Source organism: Oppia nitens, unplaced genomic scaffold, assembly GCF_028296485.1.
Source record: "Oppia nitens isolate AA-2021 unplaced genomic scaffold, nextdenovo-longstitch-racon4-pilon3 scaffold3_pilon_pilon_pilon, whole genome shotgun sequence".
In the NCBI taxonomy this organism is placed as follows: Eukaryota; Metazoa; Arthropoda; class Arachnida; order Sarcoptiformes; family Oppiidae; genus Oppia; species Oppia nitens.
The window spans coordinates 3,605,623-3,631,732 of NW_026533221.1; the positions used below are offsets into that span (position 1 = coordinate 3,605,623).

General features: G+C 20.9%; 2 protein-coding genes across 2 annotated transcripts; both read right to left on the reverse strand.

Moving 5' to 3' along the window:
- Positions 1–1,087: 1,087 nt before the first annotated feature.
- On the reverse strand, positions 1,088–7,518 carry LOC128958358 (ras-related and estrogen-regulated growth inhibitor-like). The gene is made up of 5 exons (XM_054304204.1): positions 7,397–7,518; positions 3,359–3,415; positions 1,970–2,046; positions 1,575–1,763; positions 1,088–1,351 (listed from the first exon to the last, which is right to left on the reverse strand). The coding sequence occupies exons 1-5, from the start codon at positions 7,494–7,496 to the stop codon at positions 1,088–1,090; spliced, it is 687 nt and encodes a 228-aa protein (XP_054160179.1). The 5' UTR covers positions 7,497–7,518.
- A 12,602-nt stretch (positions 7,519–20,120) lies between these two features.
- On the reverse strand, positions 20,121–22,480 carry LOC128958679 (ras-like protein 2). The gene is made up of 7 exons (XM_054304582.1): positions 22,246–22,480; positions 22,117–22,176; positions 21,410–21,497; positions 20,784–20,814; positions 20,535–20,715; positions 20,338–20,456; positions 20,121–20,231 (listed from the first exon to the last, which is right to left on the reverse strand). The coding sequence occupies exons 1-7, from the start codon at positions 22,309–22,311 to the stop codon at positions 20,153–20,155; spliced, it is 624 nt and encodes a 207-aa protein (XP_054160557.1). The 5' UTR covers positions 22,312–22,480; the 3' UTR covers positions 20,121–20,152.
- Between the last annotated feature and the right edge of the window lie 3,630 nt (positions 22,481–26,110).

A 26,110-nucleotide genomic window follows, 5' to 3' on the forward strand; every position in this document is an offset into this window, starting at 1 on the left:
ATTTAATTTAAGGTATTTATTTGTAAATATTTACATTAATTAAAAAGACATATTTGAGTTACAAAATACTTTTAAGATAAAAACTACTAAATTGAAATACAAAATGATTTAAAAAAAATAAAAATATAATGAATTTCCGATTGTCTCGAAGCTATTTCTTTCAAAAATAAATGCAATAAATGTTTAATTAATGTTTTTATAATTAATTTATACGTTAATAATTGTGTTGTCACACAAAAATACTTTTTTTCAATATTTCAAAATTTATTAAAAAAATATTATAATATATTCATATACTGGGAGTTTGCCAAAGGGGGAGGTATGATATGAATTCAGACTTCGCAACATAAATATATATATATTTTAAATCAGTGATTTTGAACGTGGATAACAAAAAACTCATTTAAATTTTAAAATACACATTTTATTTAAATTGTTTAGAAAATTTTTTGTTGATTATTTCAAAAATTGTATAAAATAAATCTGATAACAAGCTTCATAAATCAAAATATATGGTTTATTTAACAATCTTAATAAAAATTGTTTAATAATTAATTACATAAAATATAATTGTTTTTTTTATTAATTTAAAAATTATAATAATCCAACAAATTTATTAAAAAATATTATATAATAACCAATATTAAACATATTATAGTAAAAGTGAATGAGTATTAGATAAATTGAATATAAATGTTTAAATAAATATAATGGGTTCAATTGATTTTTAAATAATTTCTTATCAAATAATTAATTAAATAATTATTATAATCAAGTTTAATAACTCAACTTTAAAATGATAAAAATGTTCAAAAGTGAGATTTTAATCAGGGATTTAAAAGATTTTTCAAGTATATGAATAAACTTTTTAATAAAAACTAATACTAATAATAAAAATAATTTTTTGATTTATACAATTTATACATAAATAAAAACTTTATACATACAAATAATAAAAATGAGAGTAGATTTAAATTAAGTTTAATTTAAATGCAAAATAAAATTTAAAAAATTAAATTCTCGGAACACATGTGATATAAATGTATATATAAATAAAATGCTATTTTTTATTAAAAAAACTTGTAATTTATATGGAAAGTGATTTCTTTTTGCCGTTTCGACTGTTTTTGCCATTTTTGCCAAAAACCATACCAATCATTTTGGATACCGCAATACCGGCGCTGGACTTACGCCTGTTTGCCGGCATATTTCTAATTGCCAGCAATGGATAGACTTGTTTGATGAGACTTTGAAATGCGAGACTCACACCAATACAACTATCGGCGGCCGACACCTCAAAGAACTGGCACTGGTATTGGACACACATCTCTTGCCCTTCGGTTACCTCAACCTTATTAAATGAAATGAATTGATTAATATTTTGAAACCATTAGTATATATCAAATACTAATGTGAAAAATCATATGTGAAAAAAGTGTTTTCTTTAATCAAAAACAAAAAAAAACATTAATCATTAATTTAAATTATAAATGAAAGTATTAATTTTTATATGATTACAATTTTGTCATTTTTTTATAAGGAATGTATGAATTTGTTATGAGAAGTACACATACCTGTCGTGAATGTTCGGCTAAATCTGTTTTATTACCCAAAAGCAGGATTGGGTACATTCCCGGCCCTTTGAGCACAGATATGGTTTCGAGTAGATGTCGGGCCTGAATGAAGCTCTTCTTGTCGCAGATGGAGTAGACAATCGCGAAAGCATTTCCCCAACTGATGTGATCGTACAGACACTGAGCGTTCTGTCAATCAAAACACATGTTATTAAATAAAAACATTTAGTTTTTATCACTTAATTAACTTTTACTCTCAATTTTTATTTGACACTCATTTCCCAAAAAGATAACAAAAAAAGTTTTTTATATAACTTTTTAAAAAGACTAAATAGATTTTTAAAATTAATTATTTATAATATACTGTATATATATATAAATATATTGTGTCATACCTTACAACCAGAAGTATCTAAAATTTCCATTTCTGTCATTATATCATCAAATTTAACGGAATGTGTGTATAAAAAATCTATAATCAAAAGTATAATTATATAAATTAATGGTATTAAATAACAGGTAATTATTGCATAATTTACTAAATAATTTTACTAATAAATTGCTAATAAAAATAAATTGCTAATTTCTTTAATTTAATATAATACTAGTATGTACTGTTTATACCATATAAAGAAATATAATTTGATTGATATTTTTAAATGCATAAAAAATTATTTATACTTCAAATAGCAATTGTCATAAATTGATTGCTAATCTTTATTTATTTTCATCCAATAAAGATATTGGGGAAGTGAGAGTTTAATATACAACTATAAGTTATAATATGTTATACCGATTAATGTAACGCAAAGTAAAAGCAACTGTTTGTACACCAAATTGATTGATTGATTACAATAATTTGGATGGCATTGACATTATATTAAAAAACGGTTTGTTATCGCCAAACGAAATAGCGTTTTAAAAACCGTTTTAAAAAAAGATAAATAAAATGAATTAAAGGGTAAATGCACTCAACTAAACATTAACACTAAAATAACTCTCACTTTTTGTTGTTGTTTTATTTTATATATATGTATAAAAAAATTTAACTTTCAATCTATAAAGTATTAAATAATAATAATCATCGATAACTACTAGTAGTATGTCTTTACTGTCTTTATTATCTAATGTTTTTTGGTTGTCTATAAAAGCTTATTGCCATTCATTCAGCCTAACGGTCGATGAACTAAATGGTTAACAAACAAACAAAACAACAAATAATAATACTATAATAAATCAGTATTGTTTTTTGTGAATGTATTTAACAACTAATATCATACCTGTACTGTATATACATTTGCATTATTTTTTTAAATACAGTTTATTCATATAGGGGTTTCTCTGAACAAATTAAATGATTAGATATTAAAATTTATTGGATGCCTTTATCATGTTTTATTATTATTATTATTATTATTAGTCTACACAAAATTCACTAATTAATTATTTTTGTAGATGGCTTTCAATCAAAATCAAGATTAAATCATTTAGCGTAACTAAAAAGCCTTTAAAATAATAATTTACTGCATATACACTGTACATACAGTACTATTGATATAATTTATATACAGTATATATACTGTATATAAAGTATATAATATAAAATCATAGTTAAATGGCAAAAAATAATGTAAGTGATTATATGATAATGTATTTAATTACATTTTTAATGATGGCTAATTTATTATTTGTTATATTTTTTATAACAACATGTTTTTTAACTTTGAATTACTAATTAATTATTTTATTTATAATATAAAAATTTGATCATGGACAAATCTTACCTCTACTAGAGCTGTATTCACTGATATATCTTTTTGTTAAGAATCGCACAGTAATTGCTGTTTAAATTAAAAAAATATATATTATTTTCTAGTTATATATAAAATTATTTAGATTTAAATGATTAATTTTAGATAAAATGCATTTTGTATAAAATAAAATTATATATTAAGGTAAATAATAATAATAATTTTATAGCTACTCAAATATAAATAATCTTTATTTAGTTAAAAAGTTTCATATTTATATATTGTAATATATATCATATATATAGAAAAAAAATAGTATTAATAACTTCAAATATATTCCGGTATATAATTTAATCTTACAAACATTAAAATTGTAATACTATTTATAAAGAAACCAAAAATAAATTTAATACACATTATATATGTTTCATATTTAATATAAATTCACATAAAATACAAAAATTAATAATTATATATATAATAAATAGAAATTATTTTATGATATAAGACTTAAATAATAAAAATTATTATATAAGAAAATTATATAAAGATTAATAGTGCATTCAATATTAACTGAGAAATTGTGTGTATTTTTCTGAAATGGATGTTAGAAAATATTTTTATATATTTTATTATTTATATAATATAATATAAAAAACATTTTTATTATGGCTGTTAAATAATAAGTTTGAGTTTATAACTTTCAGACAAATAAAAGTCAAAATTATTATTATTATTATTACTGTTATTATAATTATGATTTTACAGCTAAATATTATTAGCACAGATTTCAAGGTCAGTAAAGATATAGGATTATATAAATAGTAAATTAATATTSTTAGTACAAACACACACACACACACACACACACACACACACACACACACACACACACACACACACATACATACATACACACATATATATATATATATATATATATATATATATATATATATATATATATATACTTACATACATACATACATACATAATTTACATACATACATTTATACATATACAGTATATATATATATACTATTTTAGGGAATCTCATTAATTTTCATAATATAGTATAAATATTTTATGTTTTTAATTGTATATTTAAGAAAAAAATTAACACATCACATGAATTTGTAATATATTTTAAAAATATATTTTAATATTTGCTACAAAAAATAAATAAAATAATTGTTGTGCCATTTATTTTGTTGGTTTTTGTGGTTTTACTAATAACTGGGTAACGGATTCATCGATTATCTAATCTAATCGCTAATGCATTTATGATTATAATTTAATAAATTAAAGTATAAGAAATATATAGGGATTAAATAATTAGTCTAAAAGAAATTGAAAATATTAATCATAAAACTTTTTTTGCGTTCAAATAAAATAATAAAAAATATTTGAATTTTTTTGAGTACTAATGAAACGATAGTTATAATAATAATACAATTGTTATACAGGTATTGTGTTTATTAAATTTTTTTGTTTGTTTTTTAACTTTATGATTTTTTGACAACAAAATTTTAATATTAAAAAATAAACAAACAAAAAAATGTAATAATAATTTTAATAAAGTCATGTCATGAGAGCATAGGGAGGGTGTCATCAGTCATGCAATAGTCGTGTCGTGCTTTCAATAGTCAACTTAACAATTCAACGCCTTATATCATATGAGTGTATTTTTTCGTTAATTATTAATTATAACAATTTCTACTTTATTGTTAAAACAATTATTTTGTGGCCAATCTTTATAATTGGATTTCATAACAGGAAACATTTTTCGCATTTTTATTATTATTTTGCTTTCAAACAAAACTTATGCATTTTGTGTTAAGTGTTTAAACGCATTTCATATGATAAACCTTATGCCTCGGAAAAATGCATTTTTAAAAAAGCCTATAATCAGTGTAAAACTATTATGAGTATATACTGTGCTGTATATATAAATATAATGCTTTTACAGACAGTCCAGACCTGTCTGACCAGCGCTCACACAACCAACTGGCATATAATGAGGCAATTGTAGGACTGTTAGGTCTGTGCCTGTGTTTTGCCAATTTTATTATTATTATTATTTAAGGCAATAGAGTTAAAGCCCTGAAGCGTGATTCATATACACAATCAGTCAAATAACGTGTTTTAAAAATATATAACTTTTTTTGGTTTAGTTATATAAAGTATTAGAAAACAATATTGTTTTCTCTGTTGTAAATTATGTACTTAAATGTTGTGTACAATTAACATATGGAGTATACATTAAATAATATTTTAAAATTTTTCATGACTTAAACAGTGTGTTATATTAAATATAGATTATAAGGTTAAACATTATAATTAAATAGTTTGTCTAAAAATAAAAATCTATAATATTTCATAATTTCTCCTAAATATTTTAATAATAAATTTATTATACCTGTATTATAGCATAAAAGATATAATTTATATAAATTTTTATATAAATAATAAATATATACAGTATATTATTGCAATAACAGTAAATTAATAATAATATTAAATAACTTTATTTAAACTTTATTATTTAAACAAACCATAAAAATAACAATTATTTATTTATTTTTAAACAATATATAAACATACAAAATAATATATATTTAGTACAAACAATTGTTATGAATTTTAATAAATTTAAAAATCTTTACAATTGCATTTATACTGATATTTATTTACACAAACAATATACTAAAAAAATAAAATAAAAAGTTGTTGAAAATAAGTTTAATATTAATAATAATGTATTTTTCTGAAGAAAAAACAATTTAAATAACTATTATAATGATATAAATAATAACTTTTGATAGTTTATACAACATCTCAATAATAAATTCGTGACTTTAAAACAAAATAAGATTTACTTTTAACTCTTTTATTTATCATAAATGTTACAAAAATTTAAATATTTATTTGATTTAAATATAACTACATAGTTAAAAATACTATTTATATATTTATTTTAAATGATAATTCACAAATAAAAACTTTAATTTTCAAAATGATTATCTATGATATAATATATTAAATATAAATATTTCAAAAAAACTAAAATTACTTAATAAAAAACATAATTTTGCTAAACAAATATTTTTATCTAAAATTGTATTGATAGTCATTTATTTGCTAATTTAAAACTAATAATTTATTAAAAAACAAATATTTGAAAACTAAATTTAATGTTTTAATAAACAAAAATTTATTATATTTTAAAGATGAGTACAATAAGTACACAAACATTTAATATTATGCATTAAAAAAAGTGTTTAAAAATGTTATTTTTGTGTAAAGATATATAAATTGATAAAATAAGACCCACTTTTGAGGACTCAATTTAATTAAAACTCATTTAATGTGAAGAAGAACTTCAAAATCTAAAATCAGATTAAATTTGTTTTTTAAAATATCTTTTAGTTGTTTTTTAAATAAAATTAAAAAAATATAATATAAAAACTATTTAATCAAACAAACTATTATTTATTTAATGTTAACTAAAAAATATTCAAATTATGATGAAGTGCTTAAATAAAGTTCATTCAAAATTGAATAAAACAATAATTTAATTGCAAACTTCAACTTTACTTCAAGACTAATATTAAAATAATGTAATAATAATAATAAAGAAAAGAAGTAAAAAAATATTATAATTAAATATTTAAAATTTAGTTAACTCAATGTTTTTATTTAATAGATATACATTAAAAAGTCTAAAATAGTGTATTTAGTAAAACAAAATAATAAAATTAATATTTTGCGCGGGAATAGTGTAATAGTGTAAAAAATTAATGTACTAAATATGTTTTATTAGGATTAATTATTGTAAATTAAATAAAATATTAAAATAAATAAAATTTATAATTTGATTAATACATTTGATAATATTGATATTAGATTATTATAGTTTTTTATATTAATTACTATAAATTAGTCATTATAAGCATATGTTCTTATAATAAGCAATTTTTGATGAAATAATTAATATATAGAACAGTTATTAGTTTTTTTTTAATTTTATAAAATAACAAAAAAATGTCTAATTAATGTAATATAATATACCTATAGGACAGGTATGTGTGACAAAATTACTGTACGGACATAATTGATGCTCACTTTCCAAATCAAATCTAATCCTTTTAGCCTCAAAATTAGGGCTCATTTTCCTCTGAAATCTAAATCTCTTAACCACAAGACAGTGATTTGTGAGTAATTAACAAAATAATTATCTCATAACACAATTCTTGTCAAAATGTATTACAATTTATAAATATTATAAAACTTATAATATTTATAACACTTAAAGCATTAAAAACAAAAATATTAACCTTTATTTTAAAATGATTTTATAGTAAAAAAAATTCTAAGTATAATAAAATCACGATTTTAAAGTAAACTCTTTTAAAAAAATCCCAATTTTTAAATAGTTATTATTAGATTAATATATACACTAAATATTCAAATATTTTAACTTTTATATTAGTATAAAAAACTAGTTGACATTTATTAAATCAAAACTGAGTTTTATTTAATTAATAAAATTCAATTCCTTGAGATTATCCATTGCCTACTGTTTGTCATTAATTCAAACCTTTTATGTCACAGATATTATACATAATTTTGTAAATTGATTTGTGATTCAAAATTTATTTTTTATTTAAAAATAAAACTAAAATAAAACTATTATATAAATAATACTCAAATAAAATCCGGAAAAGTGGTGTCAAATAAATATATTTATATATTTTTATTTTTACGATTTGATGAAATTTCTACCCAAAAGTTTAATGTTAACTCATAAAATCCATATCTCAATAGTGATCGTATATAATATGTTTTATAATGATATATAATATACAGTATTTTTATGTGCATTTAATATATTAACCTTAAAAATTATTGAAAATACTGATCGCATTTTAATATTAAAGTTTATATAAAAGTTATGTATTAGTTTATACTTAATTTTTTTATTGCTTAGAAATGCTATAAGATAACTATTTATTGACTAATTAATTTGTAATAATTTTTTTTAATTATACTTTTGTACAAATAATGTTTAGAGTATTTTTATATAATTTAATATACGAGTCCGGGTATTAATAGGTAAAACACTAAAATTATCACTACATGTATACAGTATATCATATCGTCTCTAAATTATAAAAAATATAACAAAACTGTAGATTTAAAAAAAAATTATTTGGTAAAATATAATTCACAAAAATTAAAATAAAAAAATCTTTAGTTTTATCGTAAATATAATAATTGATTCAAAGTTATAAGATATTTAAAAATTATATATAATATTAACTTATAAATAGTTGAATTCATTAGTTTTCCAGAAAAAATACTAAATTTAAAATTTCAATTATTTATGGAAAAAATTATATATAGAGGCCTAAAATAAATTATTAATTTTTTTAAAAAACTAATTTTTGTTTAACACAATAGAAATAATATTAAAAACAATTGCGAAAAAAGTTAGTAATTTATAATTTATTGCATTAAAATGTGTTCCAATAAAAACTAATTTAAAATTCCGATTAATTGCCAAAATTAGACCAAACACTGGATTCACTTGTTTTTTAATATATTGTAACATAAACTGTAAATATTAGATAATACTCTATAATCTACTTATAATTCATGAAATTACTGATACTACTATACAATTATACAATTTATAAATATAAAAAACATAATATTAGTTTATAATTATTATTAGTAGAGCAGAGAGTGTTTGAATTAATTGAAGTCAAGCACTGGTGGCGTGTTTTTCCCTCCGGAGGGCTGAACCCCTACAGTGATGTCTGTACTCATAGTAAAAGGTGTGCGAAAGTTATTAAATTGTCATTAAATGAGATAAGAGGTGTGTATTTGATTATAAAAATTGCTGAGGTTTTACTTGAATATCATATTTTTTGAACACATTTAATATTAAAGAGAAAGAGAGAGAGAGAGAGAGAGAGAGAGAGAGAGAGAGAGAGAGAGATCTACATCAAAATTGTCTCAAAAGAGAAATATGATTTGCATTTTAATTTAATAAATCTTTAGAAAAATAAAATCGTAATATTCACAAAAATAGACAGAAAAAAGAGAGGGAAAATTATAATCGTTTTTTATTTATTTTTTTTAAAAACACACTAATTTTAAAATTAAAATATTATATTAAAATTTAGTTCAATTTTATTAATAAATTGTTTTTAAGTATATACTATAAATATAAATATATATATATAATACCGTAATAAATAATAAATAAATATCATTTTTATTTTTAAATAACGTTTGTTGTATCTATGTGTTTTGTTTATAAATGTATATTAATTTTTAAAGAAAATATAAGATATATATATAAATATAACTAATTTTTAATTTATTTAATGTAAAAATAATGTTTTTGAAACGCATATTGAATATAATAAACAAAATATATTTATATTTATTTTAAAAAATAATAATTGTTAAGTAAAATTATATTTATATAGTTTTAAGCAAAAATATTGATAATTAATAATTATTTTTATTTACTTTTCTTTAGTAGTAAAATAATTTTTTATCAAAATGTGTTATATTTATACCGTATAGAGATATCAAAGGAGTGCCATAAGAGTTGGGGTTTCCAACAGTGAGCTGATCCACATTTGTGGTTAAATATATATAAAAGAAATATTATGCTTTTATATCGTTTCTTAAATAAACAAACATAAAAATCGGTATTATATTTGTTTTTATTTAAACAATATAATAATAATAAAAAGTTTCTAATGGTTATCCCCAATGGTTTCAGCCTATCATATGGTTTATTGTGTAAACTAATCACTTCTGTATAATTATCTTTTTTATTTTTGCTAAATAAAACTCAATATATAAAGTAAAATATTATACGATAAATACAATATCGATTGTTATCATCGGTAGGATTACCGTTAATTATAATTTGAACACTAAAGGTAGGTATTAAAAGGGTTGGGCAGCTATTATGTTACATAACAAGTATAGAAATTTTTGGCAAAATATTTTTTTTTGTGTTGAATTATTATTTACTATATTTATTTACATTTATATTATACACATTTATTTAAAATATAATAAATGTTATTACTATAGTTGTAAGATTTATACAGCATATATAATATACTGTAATAGCATTATATATAAGGTTTGAAACATATATAATATGTTTTAGTTCATAATAAAAATTATTTACTAACTTTATATTACTAAATTACAAAAAAATGAAGATCTTCAATATGATAATAATAATAATAATAAAAATGAACATTTTTTTGATGAAATTTACTCATGATTTATGTACTGTTATATAAATAATTATAGTGACAATAAAAATTTCGTTTAAATAAATCACATTTAATACTATTTTATTGATTTATTAAATTTTATAACAATTTTTATTTGTAATAATATAATTTAAATGCGGGAATTATTATTTTTTAACTTCAAAAAATAATCAAATTTATTAATACAATATCACTCACTCACACATAAGTTATGTGTTTGTGTGTGTTGTTTGTGTGTGTGTGTGTGTGTGTGTGTGTGAGAGAGAGAGAGAGAGAGAGAGAGAGAGAGAGAGAGAGAGAGACTCAAAATAAATTAGTGCATCAAATGAAAGGCATAAACACACGTAAACATAACAAATATTAGTGAGAAAAGAGATGTATAACTAATACATTAAAACATTAGGTTATTGGGACACAACTTATATTGTAAAAAACATTTCTCGCAAATTATTTTTAAACAATAAAAAAAACTTTTTTTACTTAATTAAAAACTTAGTACTTGTGGTTTACTTTATTTTTTTTTACAAAAATGTATGTAAACTAATGCTCACCCGATTTTCCCGTCTGTGCCGAACCTAATACAGCGATCCGTAAATGTTTTTTAGATGACAAACTTATAACCATTTTTTATATTTAAAAAAAATATAACACTTTTTGGTATAGTTTTATAACATTTATATTAGTTATATATTATATTTTTTAAACACAACAATTACAAATACCGGTACAATATAACTTTGCATATATTGTAAATACTATATACGCAATATATCTGTATAAATATTATTACAATTACTAATATAGTATTAACTTGATGACAATAATTTAATTATTTTAAACATTTTATTGGAAAACAGTTTTTAAAAATATTTGTTGACATAAATTATATAATAGTGTAAATACTATAATAACTTTGAGAGAAGATTTAAGTATAGAAAATGTTGAAAGTAATGCAAGCGATGGGTGATTATGATTAGCGCCACTAAAAGCAAAGCATGTTTTATATGATTAAAGAAAAATCATATGAACTGAGAGAGAGAAACATAGAGAGAAAGAGACTGTGATTACAGGTTTGCCAGCAAAAGGTGTGAGCAATATATGGGGCCTAACATACAGAGTCTGTATTACAGACATACGAGTCATATAATGAGCCAAATATACGGTGTAAGGAGTTTTTGCTGCAAAATCTTTGATTATAACGGCCCCTAAAAAAACGGGAACAGACACTAACAGCACAGGTATCACAAACATACATAACATATGATTTTTTGGCGGTGCCATTAGATTTTCAAATAAAAAATCATTGAATTCAATGAGTGAACACTCATTGTTATACTGACTTATTCATCAAATAAAATAATAATTTGTAACAATAATAATAATTGTAGACAAAATAAATAAAAAATAAAATCTATTACTAAATATTATAAAGCATTGTATTTACGATAATTTATTTGACAGTTGAACTCAAAACTTTTATTTTTGTTTTGTGTTTATATTATTTACTAATTATAATTAATGTAATATTGTGTTTGCATTGCAACTAACTTTACCATTGAATTTAAATATACATTAATTTTTATCTGTTTTCTAAAATAAAATATAATTCAAAACTATTATTCTATCGGTTTTATGCATAAATTAAGTGAACATTTATTTTAATATATTCATTTTTTACTTAAAAAATATAATTAATTAAATTAAAAGCTAATTTTCATACATTAAAATAATAGTGTTATTATTGAATATTTTATTAAATTAAATACTGTATTTAAAAAATAAGTCTTAACACAAACAAACAAATTTGTAATACTGTAGATTTAAATAGTGTTTTATTTATTTAATGTATTATATTATATAATATAAACATTTGAATAAATATAAATGTCGATTACTTTGTTATTTAAATTAAATTGCTAAAAATATATATATATATAACTAAAAAATATCTAAATATTTGAATAATCTAATTACATTATACAATCATTTTATTGCAAAATAAAACAGATATTATATACTTATTTAATAAATACGTATACAATATTTAAGTATTAAAACTGTGGGTCACCACTGGTAGGCTTATCAATAAACATGTTCAACAAAATCATTAATGATATTATAACTTTATATACTGTATATACTTATATATTAATAAAATATATATATATATATATATAAGTTCACATATTTACTGATTTGCACAGTTATGACAAGTGGTGCACACTTACGGTACAGGTGTTTGGTTGTCATTAAAAGAGTTAACGAAAATTTTTGTACAAAATTTACATTAAACCGTGATTTGAATTATCTTTATTTTTTATTGACTTATTAGCGGAGTATCAAAAAAAAATTAAGTTTATATATTCAGGTATATATTTATATATTACAAACATATAATTAATTTAAATCCCTATGAATTTTGGTGATGTCTCCTATCAATAATCAAATATTGTTTTTATCAAATACTGGCCATTAAATCAATATCTTTAGTGACTCTTCAAATTTAAATTAATTTAAGGACAAGTTTTTTATTTAATTAATTGACAGCAAATACCGTCACAAATACCAATAGATTGGTTGAAATGTTGTTTTTATTTTTGGCTGAGATTGGCGTCAGTTTTATTACATGAGATGACATAACTCAGTGGGAAATTCATTGAATTGCTTATAATCTTTTCAGATAATTTTTGTTTATATTTTTTCTATAGTATAGTATTTATAAAATATATGGTAATATTATTACAAACGATATATAATTGATTAAGCATTTGATCCTTTATGACAATGTCTCGTAACATATCTATTACTATATTAATCTAATGTTTAAAATATGATTACTCATTAAATCCCATGTTTTTTTAATAACAACTACAATAACAACAAAATAAAAATCTGATTACATATTAACGTATGACCCGATGTGTAGGTCTATATAACGGAATAAAAGATTTTTTAAAAATAGTTATTTTACACAAAATATTAAATGTCTGTAAATTTTTTTGATAATTTCCTGTATATTTGCTGTCATATCAAAACATTTGAAACCAATTGTTTTGACGGCCAATAACTTTATTATTTATATTATTAATATGTACTGTATTTTACTTTACTGAAGTTTAAGTTCAATTTAATTTTTGTTGTTCAAAAAATATGATTATCAGAGAGAAATACCAATAACTGTTTTTTTTAAAAATACAACTTGAGTTCATTATATAAAAATTTGCCGCTATATTAACTATGTTTGTCAATTTGCAATCTATTAATTCAATAATTTATCATAAGTGCTGCATTACTTGCCGTATACATGAACTGTAGAAGCAATGATATACCTGTCCATATCTGACAGTGCAATCTATGTCCATCAATAGGAGAGCCGACCCTCTGTCAAAAAAATGCACATTTATCTCATTATAAATGGATGGCTCTCTAATTATCATTAGTTCACTTACTGTTAACAACAGGTAACTGTTATATTATAAACAACCAAAATATATATAACACATATTGATATATAGGTCTTTAAACCATATATTTATTGATACACAAAGAAAATATGTGAACAAAATTATTGGCGAGAAAAAAGTTTAGGGCACCCAATACATGACCATAACTATAGGTTAGTCATTCACACACACCTTATGCCCCTCTGACCAACAAAACAACTCAAAGCACCCAATGTTTAGGGCACTCATAACACACGTACACAAATGAAATACAGACATAAGTTAAAATAGGTAACCTTTGACCTCATATTCCTCGGTGTGACCTTCAATTTAGTTTTTAAAAAAGGTGTATTGAATATACAGTCTAGAAAACCAACTAAATTTTAATGTTTGGTAATGTCTAATAATACAGTATATTCAGATATATATATATATATTATAAATTATACAATATAATAATACAGTACTAAAAATTTATAAAATTGATTTTAAACATGCACTACACTGCATAATAAATAATATTAAATACTATACAGTATATACCAGCCGTTATCACAATGATTATACGGTCCCTTACTTGAAAACATAATTACTGACCAAGATAAAAAACAAAAAAATTCTAATACACAAATTTAATAACCTTTTTTATATAATATTAAATAAAATATACTACTTAATTAAAATAAATATGTAACAGTGTATTTGAGCTAGATGAAATATATTTTAATAAACCATAAGCTTCGACAGTGCATTTTAATCAAAATAATCAAAAATCACTTTGCTGATCACCAGTGGTATATACTATATTGTATATAAGTTATAGCAATATACTGTATATGCAGTATATATGCAAAAATAATACACAAATGCCGAGCACGACATAACTTATTATCATATATTTAAAAAATAAATAAAAATAATTTTTTCCATACAATGCATAATAATTTGTTATGCAATGTAATTCATTAGACAAAACACACCTCTTTTTCCTTATAATATATTATATATAACTGTACGGTAAGAGTGAACATAAGAAAAAGCGTGAGTTTCAGATGACATATACGCTATAAAAATAGCTGTTATCCCTTGAAAGTGAATAAAATAACAAATAAAACAAAAGAAAAATTGTTAAAACATTTTATTTATACAAATATATATATATTTGTTTTGTTGTTTTACTTGCGAAAGAAAACTCGTCGTCAAAGTCGTCGCTAAAAAATAGCGGAAATATATTTTTGTTTCTTATTTCTGTAGGAATTCTTATATTTATATATTATAATAATAAAAACAAAACATTGAACCGAAAAAAATAGTCAGACAATAATTGATAAGCCAAATGTGGAAACGGTATGTATTTATAAATAAATAAATATGCATATAATATAGTATTGTATATAAAGCAAACAATCGATCACCAGCTAAATGGATGATCTGGATATACGTTTGATATAACGTACCCATGTTTTGGGTATATTATTGTATATCGTGTGTCGGGTCACTACTACTTTATTAATGATTTTTTTCGGTGTTTATGTTGTATTTATTTACGAACTTAGTCTTCAAAAACATTATTTGTTATGTAATAGATATATAATAATAATATATATATATATATATATATACCGTATAGTACTGTATATATTGATATATTATACATAAGTGTGTTGACAATACATTGTTAGACCACTATATCCTTGAAAGAAAATTCCTATCTATTCTTTTGTAAATTGTTTTTGAAAAAATATCAATTAATAACTTTATATTTGCTTCGAGAGAGAGAGAGAGAGAGAGAGAGAGAGAGAGAGAGAGAGAGAGAGAGAGAGAGAGAGAGAGAGAGAGAGAGAGAGAGAGAGAGAGAGATGATAAGTGCTAAAACAAATTAATTCAAAAATACCTAATAATTTTTTTTTTGAGAGAGAGAGCAAACACAAAATCAAGACTCACAATAAAGTTCACTGAGACTGGAGATACCATGAGATTTTGGCCACAAATATTGTGATTAATTACTGTGTCGTTCCTCTCAATACTACAACAAAAATACTTATAGCTTTCCTCAGGAAATCCAAATAGAAATCATGTTTTTGTTTTATGTTAGATATGAATGATCTTTAGAAATGAAATGCAAATAACAATTTATGCCAAATAGGTCTCTCACTGTATATAATAATATTATTATACAGTAGTAGTAGTAGTAAATCATTGATACAAATAAATAATGAGATGAGTAGTAAAGTAAAAATTTGTTTCTATTTAAATACAGTTTGCTTTGAAAATTAATTTTATTTAATTTAATTTTAATCTGATTATAATCCTCTGGAATGGCATCTTTTTTTTGGTACTCAAATGGACTAAATTTTTATAATAAAAAATGTTGATATATTTAAAACATGCTATTAATAAAATGAAACTATCATTTCCCATTAATTAACCAAATTATTTGATAATACATTATATAATATTACTTATAGTATCATACATAATAAAAATAGTCACATAGATTTAAATTGTTGACTTTATATATTTAAAAAATAATAATTATTCAAGAAAGCTATTTTAAGTAATACTAATCCAAACATAAGTATAATATTGAAATATTAATTTGATTTTTCGGATTATACTTATATGATATAAGTTATATCTATTACTTTCAATTCATAATTATCATATTAATAATGCAAATAATAATTCAAGTTACCATTTTAACTGTTAATATATATAACTTATTTTTGGAAGAAATTATAAATAATCTAAATTAAAGACAAATTAAAACAATAAAATTTATTTTTTTGATTATATAAGAGAAATTGAGAAATGAATTAATAGGAGATTATTCACTATTTCTATAAAAATAACAAATAATCAAAAAAAGAAAACAAAGAGAACTAAAACTTATGAGTGAAACGCCTTTTGAATTATCAATTGATATAAAAAGCGTTAATTTAGTAGAGAGAGAGATAGAGAGAGAGAGAGAGAGAGAGAGAGAGAGAGAGAGAGAGAGAGAGAGAGGTTGGGATAGCTTTTCGGGCATTTCTTTATTATTGTTGGCAACAAATCCCAAACCCAACTTAATTAACACATTAAACATTTGCTTTTTAAAAAATTTTTGCTTTTGTTGTGCTATTAGTTATTTGCGAAAAGTGGTTGTCTTTGTGTTTTAGGACTACCCGGTGCTCATACTGTATATTACTTATACGTACTGTTTATATGATAACTTGTACGGTATTATAAATATAAGTTTACATACACTGATGTATAATATGTATGCTCTGGTGAATGACTCCTCTCCTAACATAAAAGTAATCCCTAAATGCTTTTAATGAAAAAATAACAAATATTTGATTTTTTATATAAAAAATATATTTAATGAATTGTTAGATATTATTATTAGTATGAAATCGATTGCTAAAAACCCGAGTGATTGGAGGGAGGATTTCATTTAATATATTTATATATAGAATATACAGTCGATTACAGTATACACTGTATACTATACACAATAAAATACATTTTTATTTTATTTGTGATTTTTATAAATTACAAAACTTCTCACTAAAACAATTAATAATTACAACAACTGTATAGAGAGTTCCCATTAAAAGCTTAACCCAAAATAACTGGATTTTGTTGTATAGATATTAATTAAAAGTTTAGCACAAATTATAATTAAAATGTTAATTAAATAAACATATTATATTTTGTATCAAATCATGCGAAATAAACAAAACAGTAATTTTAATAATAATTTTTTAACAAAAAATAAAAATAATAATAATAATAAATAGTGTACAAATCATCGGAATAGGGAGTTATCATATAGTATATTAAATTAACTATTTATAATTTTTGTGCAAAATTTGCTAATTTTTTAGGTTAGCACACATAAAAAGTGTTAATGATTCAAATATTGATGCATAATAAAAATTAAATTTTATATTAAAAATTTCTGTACCGTTATTATGAGTTTTGTACATAAAACTGTAAATTAGTAAATTTAAATAATAAAATTGAAAATATTAAATAAATAATGTTATAATAATTTGCAATTTAATTAATAGGAAATTAACGAATATATTAATATATTTATTTCTTGCAAACTTTTTATAACCATATTTAATAGACATTGTATAGTATGATATTTTTCAATGAATATTCAATTGCAACATAATAAAATAAAATAATTATTATGATAATAATATGTTAATTATTTAAATATTGTAGTTTAAAATTTATTATGTAAATTTAAAATGTAAAAGTATCAAACAATAAAATCTAGTAAATCATGATAACTGAAAATTAATTTTCTAGTTATTTGACAATAATTTTATTTAATAATAATAATAATAATTTTTTCTAAAATTCTTTTGCTTTTTTGGCCTCAAATTCTATATAACAGTAATACAAGAATAAAGTCATTGAATTCATTCAACTTTTAATCCATTGATGAAAACATTTGTCTCTTTCAGTGATCAAAAAATAAAACAAGAATACTGTATATAATATATATTGTTTTGTTGCATATATTTATCAGTTCGTGATATTCAATGTAACAAAACTTATTTTTATTATTATTATATTTTAAATACATTTTATTTGATAAAAACTGTCTGAATCTCCTTTCATTGCTATTTTTCTTGACTCTCGCGATTTGAATTGCGATAAAAATAAATGTCTGAATGGGCTTTGATTTCCTGATTAGTGTTCACAAAAAAATTAATGTAAAACAAAATACTTTCAATTTTTTTTAGTGTTAAAAACAGATAAATCATAGAAAAAACTATTATTTTTATTAATATGAATTAAATAAAATGCTTATACGGTTTATAAAAAGATACTCATTTATTATTATAAATATTTAATAAAATAAATGCTTATTTAAGAAATAGGAATTACATCTATTTTTGAATATATTTTAATAAATTTAAAGAGAGGCACATAAATATATATTTTATAATTTTTTTTATAATACACACATTATAAATTATAATGTACAGTATACTATATTTATAGTATATTACATCAATAATTAATATAACACATAATAACTAAAGTAAATAAACTACATGCAACAAATTTAATTACAATACTGTTTCTTATATTTATTTATTGTAAAAAAATGTTTATTTTAAAATGTGCAAATAATATTAAATCATTGATTTAATTACATATAAGGCACTTATATAATAATAATAATTAAGCCAGTTCAATTTACGCAATCAATGCATAACTAAATCTGTATTTAACAAATAAGAATATAAATTATTTGTTTTTTAAAGACCCACTAATTGTAACAATTATGTTAAGTTTAATAATAAATTATTAAATATATTTTTCACTTCATATATATATCTATATATTTTGATGGTCAGTCATGATTAAAATGGTCAACAACAGTATTAGCCTCTTTTTAAAATAAGTATTAAACAAACAATTATCTAATTGATAATTCATTAAATGTTCATATAATGGTATTTCATGTCATTACAATATTTCATTTTAAATGTTTTAAGTTTAAGTTATGTATAAATATCGCGTTTTGAATGTTAATGGCTTGTTTAAACTTATAAATACAAATTAAATTACAATTGATAAACACTATTAAAATATTTTTAATTACCATAAGTTTATATTGTCCTAAGTTAACTTTATTTAATCTCATTTAATATAAAAATGTTAAAATAAAAATACACAATACAACAAAGTTATGAAAAATATAAATTATTAGTTCATCATAACTTGTAAAAACTCAAATTATATACTTTTAAAAAAATTATAGTTAACTATGGACGGTATAATTTTATATAAAACTCATATGGCATTATTTTTTTTATAAAATTTCAGCATTGATAAACATTCATTGGCAATCATTTTGATTGTTAAATATTAAATATAAATATATATATATATATACGTATAATTTATATATATACATATAATAAATGCAAAATTAAAAGTGAATTTTTATAATTGTATATAAAACAAATATATAATTGCATTAAAGCATGAAAATTGTAAATAAAAAAAATTAATTTAAAACTAAGTATTAAAATTAAAAAGTTTTAAGAGATATGTAATTATAGAATTTGACATTTTTTCTTAGACTTTTGGTTCTTAATTGGTCTGATCGGTGGGCGCTCTAATTGTTGGAATTTTCTGTAATAATTTAATAGACATTTTTTAAAGTTAATTAATCTTATTATTATTATTATTAACAAAATATCAATTGTATTGTATATATATATATATACTGAGCTCATACCTAACGAGTCTAACCAAGTCATGGAAGGCTACGTCGACATTCATCCTTAACTTAGCGCTACACTCGAGGTATGGAATCTTCAGCATTTGGCCCAATTGTTGGACTTCTGATTGCGATATCTTTTAGAAGAAACAACAAAACAAAATCTTTTTAATTAGTCATTCATTATTACCATTAAATCAATGGATAAGACATACGACTCGTTGATGTTCGAGATCACACTTATTTGCCACTAATATCATTGGAAACTCATCGCGATCTTTGACCCGAAGTATCTGTTTGTGAAACTTATAGATCTCTTCATAACTGTTCCGATCGGTCAATGAAAAGACTAATAAAAATCCTTCTCCGGATCGCATGTATTGCTCTCTCATTGCACTAAAATTGTAGTAAAAATAATCAATTAAAATGTTTGTCCAAAAAAAATAAATAGTTATAAGAAATACCTGAACTCTTCCTGACCGGCCGTATCCAAAACTAAGTCATACATAACATAATAAACATATATTATTGTTAATATTAATTAATTAGTAAACATAAAAACTAAATATAATAAAACTACAGTATATTTAAGAGTTAAATCTAATTTATAATTAATATTACAAATATCTACTTGTGTTTAATTAAGATAACTGTTGATCATTTTAATTTGCAATTTTAATTTAGTTAAGTCGATAAATATTTAAGATAGAAATCCTCAGTAAATAATAATAACATATTTTATACGATATGTCATTTGATAGCAAATTATATTAATAATTAGTGGCTAACCTCTCATGTTATTTATAATATGATCTCTGTATATAACTATATATAAATTATAATAACTCCTTATATAATAATTAAAATAAAATTTTATTATGACGATAAATTATCATTGATAATTTTGACAAACTACTATATTTCCTAATAAAACTATATATATATTTTTGTATATATTGCACTACACATCATATATTATTAATAAACAGTATATACCGGTACAATGTAATAAATATTTGAAACATTTCAGTAAAGGGTTAATCAGTAAAAGTTATGTTTTATAAACAATCAAAACATGAAAGACACTAACTGTCCAATCGGGCGACAACATCATCGATGACACATTGTTTGGTATACGAGTCCTCTATAGTCGGGTCGTAATCAGTGACGAAATATGACTAAGAAAAATGAAAAATTCATATCTATATAAATATATTGCATATAAATAGTAATCATTAATGACTTGTTTTACAAGTTTATCGCTTTTATTATAATAAGTCTATTAATTGCTAAATCTGATCATTGATATCATTAATGCAACTCATGTTAAATATGATACAATATATTAATTATCTGTTATATAAACCCTATGCGTTAACATTGAAATATAATTTATCAAATAATAATATTTTTATATTAATTATTGACATGTTATCTTAAAAACAGGTATTTAACAGATTTAGGTGTTTTGTTTTATTATTATTATTAAAAATCAATTACATTAATACAAAATAAATGTATTAATAATTTATCGTACATTAAAATGTATTATTAATGAAATATCTTAAAACAGTAGTAAACTATTACTTAGCAATTTTGTTCAACAAATAACACAATTAATCAATCAATTAGTCAAACGTAAAGTAAATAATAAATAAATCAATAGTTTTAAATGTAAAGTCATTGAATAAATTAACATATTTTTGTGGTTAATATTTTACAAACCAATGATTACCATTTATTTGTTATTATATAATATTATTAAAATAAATTAAAATGATTTTAAAAATCAATTACTTGTATGAATTGTATGGTAAGTGCAGACTTGCCGACACCGCCGCCGCCGACGACCACCAACTAAACAGTTGATCAATAAAATGATACACAAATCATATAAATTAATTAATTAATTGTTTTTTCACTTACTTTATATGTTTGGCTAAAGTTTTGATTTTCGTGATTATTACGGGACATGTCTCTGGTTTTGGTCATCCTATCCGATCGATTGGACACAAATTGATAACAATTTTTTTATTATAAATCTTTTCCTATAACTAACTATATCTATGTATATATGATATATATATCGATAAAGACAATGATTTTCAATAATAATAACAAAATTTTTAATCACTTTTTTTTATTGAACACTAAAAATTAATTATTAATCAAAAATTAGTGATACAATTATATTGTCACTACAATTAATGGACGATTAGTTAGTTTTTTAAAAAAATAACAATTTATGAGTCAAATCATGAAATAAATAACAAAAAACATTATCACAAAAAATTACAGTGAATTTTGTTGGGAATATAATATGATTAATAGTGATGTCAATTGTTTATATTAGTTATAAAACATTTAATACATTATTATTATTATTATTATTATAAGGATTCATACAATCAATACAATCAACAATAGGTTTTCAACGCTTTTATTTTGATTTGACACTTGTTTTCAATGTTAGCACTGATTTCATAACAAAACAGATTAACCAAACATTTAATGCCTGTTCTCTATCTCTATATATATATCTCTTTAATTGTTTAACAGTTAATATGGATTAGTATTATTCAAGTGAGACATCCATTCAAATACAATGTTTGTGTTTAACGATAGTAACAGACAAGTGATCGACAAAAGAGATTATCTGTTGTCTTATTTTTTCAGTGTAGAGATGTTCGCCGGTTAGTGAACAACACCTATCAATACTGTATATATACTGTACGGTACAGACAGTCAGTGTATAGACTATAGTATAGTATATAAATGCAGTGCACTGTTATGTCAAGTCTACACTTTCAAGACTTCAAAGTTTATACAATACTCTCTCTTATATTTGGCTTTTTTCGCTCTCTCTCTCTCTCCTCTCTCCTCTCTCTCTCTCAAAATATATTTGTAGACAATATTTATGTATTAAAAATAATGTTGCATTGAATATACAGTAGGAACATATATATATTGTACAGTATGTTATAAAACGTTGGCCACCAATGGGTATTAAATACTGTATATTATTAATAATAAGTTGACAACTGTGGCCTTGAATTGTGCAAAAAAAAATGTTGAGCCCTAAAAAGTGACTGACCCTACATACACATCATATACACAAATACAATGTCACTATTTTACAATATATAGTAGAACTGTATATAAATTTACATATATAGAAATATTATATAGAAATTTATTTTGTTTAGTAGCCCAGTGTGACTATAAATCAAATATGACCCAGGTCATGGGCTAATAAAGTGATCCTATACTGTATAAAAACTATACTGTATTTTGAAATATGTATTATGTACTACCTGTACATCTATACACTATAAATACATTTTGAAATTTACATAGTATAAATTTTTTTAAAGATCATATTAAAATTTATTTAAAACATTATTTTAAAAATAAAATTTATTTAAAAAATATATATATATTATATATATGCAAAAATATATGCTTTTAATACTATTTGAATATTTGATTAAATAGACAAAAATATCATTGAAAGCATTTTATAATATTTGCATTTAAACGAATTACAGTGAAGTGACTTAATATAATTTTCAATAGACTGTATATATTGTAAAGCCATATGAAAGCAAAATCTTTTTATTTTAAAAATCAAGTATTTTATTTATATTACTTTATTAACAGTGATTTTTTGTGTGTTATATATACAGTATATTAAATTTTTTATGAAATTCACTGATTTTTTTTATCTGTAAATTTGTTGTTTTCAAACATTTAAATTAAAAATATGTTGATTGTATACATACACTGTACTACTGTTTGTTTTTTATTTATTGAATTATTGAAATACCTTATACTGTATAATATATTTTAGTATAACATTGTAGTAAAGGCTTAAGTAGAATTGATGCCATATATTGTACTGTATTTTAATCAATTGATAAATTTTATATATTATTAAAAATTATATTTATGATTTAAATATTTTATCTATTTTAAACAAACCTAGTTTTTTTAAATTAGAATTTAATATAAATTGACCAGTTTTTTATTTTTATATATATTTCATAAATAAGTTACTATTTTTAAATTAAATAAAATTTTTATGAATTAATTAATTAAAATTATTTTACTTGACTTTTATAATCTTTAACACAATATTTAATAAAATTTTGACATTATATTTGAATGTTTACATTGATATTATAAATAATATTAAAAATATTATTAACAAAAATAAATTTTAAAACATATTTTACTGTATTTTAATTTTCGTTTAATATTTAATAGAATAACTGTTGATATTTATCATGGTTAAATATTTTAATAACATCAAAATAATTTAAAAATTATATTTATAATTAAATTTAATAATTAAATTTATTTAAAAATTCTTTACTAAACATCTTCAAATTTTTTACTAAATATATAAAATTAAAATTATTTGAATGTTATTTAAATATTTATTAGCATTAATAATATAATCAAATAACAATTTCATTCATTTATATGAATAATTAATAACAAAAATTATAAATATTAATAATATAAACTATTGATTCACATTTATGACCGATACTCTGATCACTGAGAGGACAGTAGTTTCAGTATTTTTATTCACAGTTATTCACTGACTGTACGACTAAATAGTGAAATATATTTTTTGTTATTCACGACATAAAAGTTAAATAATTTGTTTAATGATAAGGGATTAAAAGTATAGTTTGTATCTACTGTATAGTATTTGTATCTATAATATTAGTTAATCCTTTAACATACTCGAATGACATTATAAATTTAATTAAGTTTTTATTAAATAAATAATTTACATGAAACAAACTATAAACTAACAAAATATATTTTATATATTAATATTTACAAAATACCAGTTTTATCTATGGTTTGTAACCTATCACACGGGTATTGCAAGTTATATATTAAAAAACAATTATTAATATTTTTTTATTAAAAATCAAATTATTTATTATTTTAAATATATTATAGATTGATGGCTAATTTATTGTCATAAATAAAAAATGTGTTTAATATTTATTTAGTTTTAACCACAAGAATCAGTCACTAGAGTATCGATCGTTATGTGTTGGAAATTGAATTAAATTTTTGTTTCTTAACATTTAAACACAAATATAATGATTTAATAAATTGAAAATTAAATTTCAATGTATTTTTGATTTAATTTTTGAATACATGTAAAATTAGTTACATTAAATTTTTTGTGTCTTATAACAACATTTATTGTGTAGTCGTATAATAATATAATATAATAATTAATTATAAATTATATTAATGTGTAATATTTAAATTTTTGTAACATTATGAACAATACAATTACTTACTATCTTTATTAAATATATATATATATATATATATTAAATTTTATAAAACATAAAATCTATTGTAAATATATATACAGATATAACTAAAAACAAATATCATTAAAGCGAAAGAGCATTAAAAACATTGAAAGTAAATAAAAAGTAAAGTAATTGAAAACTTTTCAAACACTAAAAAAATTTCTAATAACTCTAAAATAAATAATATACAAAAAATGTCTATATATTTACTATAATACTAATAAACAACTATAAACAATTTAATTTAAAAATACTATAATATTAGATTTGTTTAACCAGATTTAAGTGAAAGATTGATAACATTTTTCAAATTCAATTATTATATATATCTAAATTATTAGCAAAATAAATGCGAGCACTAATGAACACAATATTTTAATTTTAAGACAAATGTTGATTAAAATATTTTTTGGCATAAAAGTTTTTATAATTATAATATT